At 44.3% G+C, this 7,475-nt stretch overlaps 1 protein-coding gene across 1 annotated transcript in view; it reads left to right on the top strand.

The window, feature by feature from the left end:
• ift27 (intraflagellar transport 27 homolog (Chlamydomonas)) overlaps nucleotides 1-3,313 on the top strand; it is a 6,890-nt gene extending 3,577 nt beyond the window's left edge. Inside the window, exons 3-7 of the mRNA XM_048617384.1 lie at nucleotides 234-293; nucleotides 399-458; nucleotides 1,242-1,359; nucleotides 1,461-1,570; nucleotides 2,431-3,313. Coding sequence (XP_048473341.1) covers nucleotides 234-293; nucleotides 399-458; nucleotides 1,242-1,359; nucleotides 1,461-1,570; nucleotides 2,431-2,529 — 447 coding nt within the window. The 3' untranslated portion in view covers nucleotides 2,530-3,313. The remainder of the gene's footprint in view (nucleotides 1-233; nucleotides 294-398; nucleotides 459-1,241; nucleotides 1,360-1,460; nucleotides 1,571-2,430) is intronic.
• Nucleotides 3,314-7,475: the final 4,162 nt, after the last annotated feature.

Here is a 7,475-nt window from a genome sequence, read left to right as displayed (position 1 = left end):
GACCCTTCTTCTGAAGAAGGGTCTAGGCCCGAAACGTCAGCCTTCCTGCTCCTCTGATGCTGCTTGGCCCGCTGTGTTCATCCAGCTCTACACCTTGTTATCTCCGTATTTTGGTAGTTTGGCCCAGTTTGAATCTTATGAGTGTGAGGTTTAGTTATGGATGCCTCCTTGCTGAGGTTAGCAAGGGGTGCACCTCGGTCTGAGAGTGATAACAATGCTCTTATCCTGTCTAGACAACTGGAGTGGAAGTCTTTGTTAATTCGGTACCCATCCCAGACACTGCTGACTGTGTGGTGAGTATTTAAAAAGTAGCCATTCTGTTTGAATGAGGATTCTGAGATGTTTTCAGTGAACAGATGTTGATCTTTTTTGTTTTCGTTTGCCCTCCCTGTGTCCAGGAACTCTTCTTATTTGATTCTTCAGGGAAAGAAATCTTCTACGACATGGTGGAAAGCCAGGTACTGAGCTCAGTTAGTGGGTTTCTTGAAAATATTTGATCCTTTAGTCCCGTCCCTGGCAGGACATGCCCCCCCCCGCTCCCCCCCCCCACCACAACCCATGACTCTCTGATATGAGGTGCAGTGGCTAAAATACTGAACGGGAACACACGGAGGGGAGGTTGAGGCCTCACAGAGAGCACAGACATCTCATCTAGTCCACCCTTGTACATTGTATAACAGATTTATCAGCACCTCGACATCCACTAAACCCCAGTGGAAACAAGTTATCCTCAAATCCCGAAGGGCTGCCCAAAAGGATGTTACTGAACTAGTAACACAGAGAAAGTGAGTTCCGATCCTACTGTGGCAGTGTGACTTGTTAAATGCGACTATACAGCAATAAGTAAGAGTTATCTCTAAGTTGTTAACCGCTCAGTGGAATCACTTTAAGAAAGGAAACCTGCTAATATGTCCTGGCTGGCCCATATCTGACTCCAGACAGCTACCAACCTGCCTTCAGCTTTTACAGATTCTTGAAGAGCCAGCAATTAACTCAGTCATTGTGTGCGGATTATTAGTTCAGAAAGATGAAAGCTGTGTTTGATATTTTATTGCTCAATGTGTTGGTGTGCTTGTGGTGAAGTTGGAACTTGCTGTCAGCCTCTCTGATTTGGAGTATCGAAATGAAGACTGAATCTTTTAGTCAATCAGGCCTGTCTTTGTGAATCACTGGAGTCTACAAGAGGGTAATGAGTGCACTCCCCTGTCCTTTTAAACTTTGTGTTTCCTTCTTTTAAACAGTGGGAGCTTGCGGCTGCTGTTTGTCTTGTGTACGACATCACCAATGAGGCGTCCTTTAACAGTTGCACAAAGTGGCTGGAAAGGGCCCGAACACAGGCACCTACTGGCCAGCTGGCAGGTCAGTGTCTCTCTGTCTCTGAGAATGCCACTGTTTAATGTAGGAAAGTTGCACAGTGAACCTGGTACCTCAAACTGTCAATGCCTTTGATTGTTTTGTAGGAGTTCTTGTGGGCAATAAGACTGACTTAGCAGGTAGGCGTACTGTAGAGTACAGCCAGGCTCAGGAATGGGCAGCGGGCCAGGGCATGGAGTACTTTGAGACCTCTGCGGTAAGTGAAGGGGATAATCCCGACTTTCTGTTTCTCCTCCCCTTCTCACCATTGCAGCAACCCGTTGTTCTGCAGCCTGAGAAACAGCTAGCAACTCTATGCCAGTCTAACTATCATCATCAGCGGTTCCTCGCATGACTCTCTTCCACTCTCGGGGTGAGTCCATAGGTGGCTGTACAGACTGACATGGCTACTGCTGGCTCTGTTACTCTTGGGGCAGGTGGTGGTCACGGGAAGGAGTAGGTGGGGCATTGGTGTGACAGCGTACTCCTTTCGCTGTTTTCGCCTGGCTTCCATTTTTTTCCCCAATGACAAGTCTTGAGGTGCCTGACGCCTTCCGAGAATGTCGTCTTCCATTTTGGATAGTCTTGGGCCAGCGATTCCCAGGTGTCTGTGGGAATGCTGTACTTCACTCGTGAGGCCTTGAGGGTATCACTGAAGCGCTTCCTTTGTCCACTAGGGGCTCCCCTGCCATTTTGAAGCAGGGAGTAGAGCACCAGCTTGGGGAGACTTGCGTCGGTCATGTGGACGATGTGCTCAGCCCTTTGTAGCCAATCAAGGGTGGTCAGTGCTCACTATCAACAAGACTGTGGAGCACCTTTCTCCATCTAGGAAACATTTTACAGCTGACAAAATGTGTGTGGTATTCCCTGGGCATTGACCTTGGAAGGTCAGTTTACACTTTGTGCTCAAATACCTGAATTGCGAGTCCCTGAGACAGGGATTTGAAACAGAATGGAAGAAATTGTTAATAGGGCAATTGATGATTAGATTATAGGTATTTGGGGACAGTGGGTGATTTGATTAGGCTTCTTGTTGCAATTTGGCTGCATCAGTTTTTGTTCTGTCTTGTTTTACAGAAAGAGATGGAGAACTGTGATGCTCCATTTCAGAGTCTTGCCAAAGCGTTTCACCGCACGTATGAAGAGAAACTAGAACATATCCGATCCATCATCTGACCCTCTTTCCCCCCACAGGCAGGCCTTGCAGAGGCTTTGCATTATACCCAAAAACATCCCCCCCACCCTCCATTTCATATGTGAAGGCATAGCATCTCTTGCCCACTCCAGAGTGTAGCATTCTGTGTTGACTCTTGTATTTTCTATTTCTCCTGTGACCCATCCTGGCCTGAGCTGGGCCACACTCTCCTCTTTACATCTGTCTGTTTCCATGTGTTTGTCTGTCTGTTTTGCTTCTAATCTCTGCACAGTAACTCACCCTGGGTAAGAGAGAGGTGAAATTAGCCTGGCTTCATAATGTCTCTGTCTCTGTCCCTCATGCTCTCTTTCACGCTCTCTCTCTCTCTGCACACCCTGTATGTCAAACAGAAGATCTGTCTGGAAGAGGTGCTGTGTGATTCACTGCAGCACTGGATACAGATGCTGCATTTTAAGCAGCAGTTAAGGACCTGTAAAAGCTTCAAGCTTCACTTCAGATGGGAACTGTTGGGGTGGGGTTTGTGAAGAGGTGTGTGGAGTTCTTGTTACCATTGGGGAACAGTTTCCTGTAAAGTAACTCAGCTGATGTGACTGTTATTCCACCTGCATACCTTGGCCAATACAGATATTTAGGTTGGCAGGCAACAGGCTTCTGATTCCCGAGATTCTGAGTCAGAGTGGAGGGAGAGGCCCATTTCCATTAGTTGTTGCTTTGTTATTAGTTTTCAAGCTCCCTATTTGCTTTAATGGAGTATCTTTACTTTCACAGAACAGTTTTTATTAAAAAAAAATCCACTGCACAACATTTGCTTTGCTGTAAGAGTTCTTTACTTTTTGTAAACAACACAATTTTTGTTTTGGAAAAGCATTTTGATAACCACCTCACAACATCAAGGTATGTTTTTAAGCCAATAAAGTGCTTTGACATTTGCTCAGGGATACATATTGGTCAAGATGCTGGGAAGATTTCCCCAGCTCCTCTTTGAAATGGTGCCATGGGGATCTTGCTGTTGAGCAGATTCATTGTGTTCTTTGAAGCTATGGGGGAATGCTGCACTGACAAAGTGAGGGTTAAAACATCCCAGCAGTAAGCTGCTGGACATTGTTGTATTTAATGACTGCAGCCATGCTCGGAGAGGTTAGTTTAGATTGTGTGGAATGTAAGACTCTGGGCTTTGGTTCTTAGAGCGTGGAATGCAGATTCTGTCCAACCAGGCTCTGGCTAAAGCTGCAATGACTGGTGAAAGCTGTAAAGAGTAGTAGCCAGTTGGAGCACACTGCTCTTCCAGCAAGCTAAATAATTACAGCTTTAGGGAAATTAAAACATAGCTGGACCCCTTTCTGTCAGGATACCGTATTGATCACGTTGATGTGCAGATTAAGATATTTAAAATCAATATTGTAGAGTGGAAATCTTGCCAGTCTAAACATAGGACTGCGCACAAGGAATCAAACCTGTCACTAAAGACAAAGTAAAGAAGCCCAGTCCTGTATAGATACATAGGCCATTTCTCTTCCTGTCGAGCCCACTGTTCTGTTTTATTATCTAGTTTTGAGATTACACCAAAATTTCTTCTCTTCTAAGTGTTGAGGCAGCTGGGTAAAAAATATCAATTCCTATATACTGGCATTGGACACAGTCCAGAGAGATGTTGATCCCAGGTAAGGAGGGATTTTCTTATGAGGAAAGGTTGGGGAGGTTGGGCCTGTACTCGGAGTTTAGGAGAGTAAGAGATGATTTTATGGAAATATTTAAGATTAGCGGATTTAACAGGGTAGATGTGGAGACGTTGTTTGCCTTTGAGGGAGAGTCTAAGGCTGGAGAGCTTTCAGAGAAAAGGATCACTGATTTAAGATAAATATGAGGAATTTCTTCTCTGAGAGGGTAATAAACTTGTGGAATTCTTTACCACAGAGGGCTGTTGAGGCTGAGTCATTAAGTATATTCAAGGCTGAGACAGAATTTTAATTATCTTGGGTTCCTGTTCCTGATCACTGTCCAGTGATCCCTGCTGAATGGCCCATATGGGAGTAACAGGATCAGGTTCAGCTGTGAAAGCTATCAGAAATGAATGACTTACTGTGCTGTTTAGACTCTCCTGTGATGAATAGGAAATACGAGCAGCAGTAGGCTATTTGGACCCTTTCACTCTTCAACATTCAATTAGATCATGGCTCGTTGACCTCAATGCTGTTTTCCCGCATGGCCCCATTTCCCTTGCTTTCTTTAATATTTAGAAATCTGTTGACCTCTATATTGAACGTTCTCAAGGGCTAAGTCAGCACAGTCCTCTGAAGTAGAGAATTCCAACAATGCACCGCCCTCTATGTGAAGAAATTTTTCCTCATTATTCTGAGACTTTGTTTCTTGGTTCTCAATTCCCCACCTGGGGTAAACATCCCACATCTATCCCAACAAGCCCCATTTTAAAAAAATGTTTTGAAGAGATCAGCTCACATTCTTCTAAATCCTAGAGAATTTGGGGCTAGTCTCCCCAATTTCTCTTTATGGGGAAGTCAGCTGTTCTAGGAATCAGAGAGGTGGACCTCCATTGCACTTCCTCTATGGCAGGTATATCCCTCCTCACAACAACACTCAGAAGCTTGACACCATCCAGGACAAAACAGCCGTGAGATTGGCACCACATCCACAAGCATCCACTCCGTCCATCACCAACACTCAGTACACACCGCTGCTACTATCTACAAGATCTTCATACAGCACCTGCCAAACCCATGACCCCACTCCCATCGAGGAGCACAAGGGCAGCAGATACATGGGAACACCACCCCCTGCAAATTTTTTGCCAAGCCACTCACAATCCTGACTTGGAAATATATCGGTACTCCTTCACTGTCGCTGGGTCAAAGTCTTGGAATTCCCTCCCTAAGGGCATTGTGGGTCACCCTATAGCAGGTGGACTGCAGCGGGTCAAGAAGCTCCCCACCACCTTCTCAAGGGGCAACTAGGGAGAGGGTAATAAATGCTGGACCAGCCTACAATGCCTGCATCCCACAAATGAATAAGGAAAAAAAAAAGGAAATTTAAAATTGCACACATTATGTGGGCTATGATCTCACCAACATGCTATACAATTGCAGCCAGATGCTTTATTCCTGTACTCGAATCCTCTTGCAATAATGATCAACATACAATATTAGCCTTCGTAATTATCTGTTGTACCTGCATTTAAAAAAAAAAGTACTCATGGGATATGGATGTCGCTGGCTCGCCCATCTGAAATTGCCCAGAGGGCAGTTAAGAGTTAACCACATTGCTGTGGGTCTGGAGTTACATGTAGGCCAGACCAGGTAAGGATGGCAGTTTCCTTCCCTAAAGGGCATTAGTGAACCAAATGGGTTTTTTCTAACAATCGACAATGGATTCATGGTCATGAGACGTTAGATTTTTATTGAATTCAAATTCCACCTTCATCTGGTATTGTGGGATTTGAACCAGGGTCCCCAGAATATTAGCTAAATTTCTGGATTAATAATCCAGCAATAATACCACTAGGCCATTGCCTCCCCAACATTATGCTATGTTTATATAACAATATGTTAACTTTCAGTGACTCATTAGCAAGGACAAAAATAAATAGAATAAAATATAAATAAAATAAACAGAAAATACTCACCCATCGTTCTACTAAGCTTTACCATCAAGAAACCTTACAAATTATGCCAGTTTGAAATGAGTGAGAAAAACACTTTGCACTGATTGATTACCCATTTTTCTGCCACTTCACACTTTGATTTTTCTCAGAATGGTCAGTTTGTGGACCAGTTTGGACGATTTACTATCTCAATTTACGGCCTTCCCCCCCCTCTCTCCTTTTGGTGCTGCTGACTGTGTTCAGGTCCTCCCTTTGAGTGTATGGAAGAGTAACCAGCAATGGCTCTGCTAAACTGGGCTCACGTGGGACTGCACAGTCAATTGGACGCAACCTGCAGTCCATTAAAATCTTTTCCTGTAATGTACCATGTGTGGATGCTGTGCAAAAAGAATGGTTTGATACATTGGAACGTGCAAGCCAGGTACAATAAAGCAAGTATAGCAGGGGAACAAAAGCAGTGAAACTCAGCAGGATCTAGCAGTATCTGTGGAATGAAAGCAGAGTCAAAATTTAGGGCCTGGTAACCCTCCTTCAGAAATTTAAAGGGGGATATTGGTAACCTACTTCTAAGTGGGCTCAGCCTTGAGGGATGGGAACACGTGTGGAGCGTATTGGATTTGAATAGACTGTACTATGAGCACTCTGTAATTTGCTGTATGGTAATCACTGTTTGTGGGTAAAGGGTTGGATGGAAGCTGGCAGATTCAACCTTTCAAAACAAAAATATTCTTTCCAACTTTGCAAAACAATTAAAAATGCAGATAAGGCACTGGGACTTATATAAACATGTAAATTTATATTTTATTCATTCACGAGACGTGGAAGTCAATGGCTGGCCCAGTGTTTATTGTCCATCCCTAGTTGCCCTTTGATCAGAATAGCTTGCTCGGTCTATTTCAGAGGGCAGTTAAGAGTCAGTCCCATTGCTGTGGGTCTGGAGTCATGTGTAGGCCAGACCAGATATGGATGGCAGATTTCCTTCTTTAAAGGATAATGGTGAACGAGATGGGTTTTTACAATAATCGACAATGGTTGCATGGTTGTCATTAGGCTAGCTCTTTATTCAGATTTTTATTGAATTCAAATTTCATCATCTGCCATGTTGGGATTTGAATCCATGTTCCCAACATTAGCCTGGCCTTCCAAGCCACTGGGTCCCCTCAGTATAACATTAAAAAACCATGCAGTTATGTTAAGAGAATCAGAGATAGTAGGAACTGCAGATGCTGGAGAATCCGAGACAACAAGGTGCAGGGCTGGATGAACACAGCAGGCCAAGCAGCATCATAGGAGCAGAGAGGCTGACGTTTCGGGCCTAGACCCTTCATCAGAAAAGCTTTTCTGATGAAG

Source organism: Rhincodon typus, chromosome 37 (assembly GCF_021869965.1).
Source record: "Rhincodon typus isolate 14 chromosome 37, sRhiTyp1.1, whole genome shotgun sequence".
Taxonomy (NCBI): Eukaryota; Metazoa; Chordata; class Chondrichthyes; order Orectolobiformes; family Rhincodontidae; genus Rhincodon; species Rhincodon typus.
The sequence above is the reverse complement of the archived record's forward strand: the minus strand, read 5'-3'. Positions and strand labels throughout refer to the sequence as shown.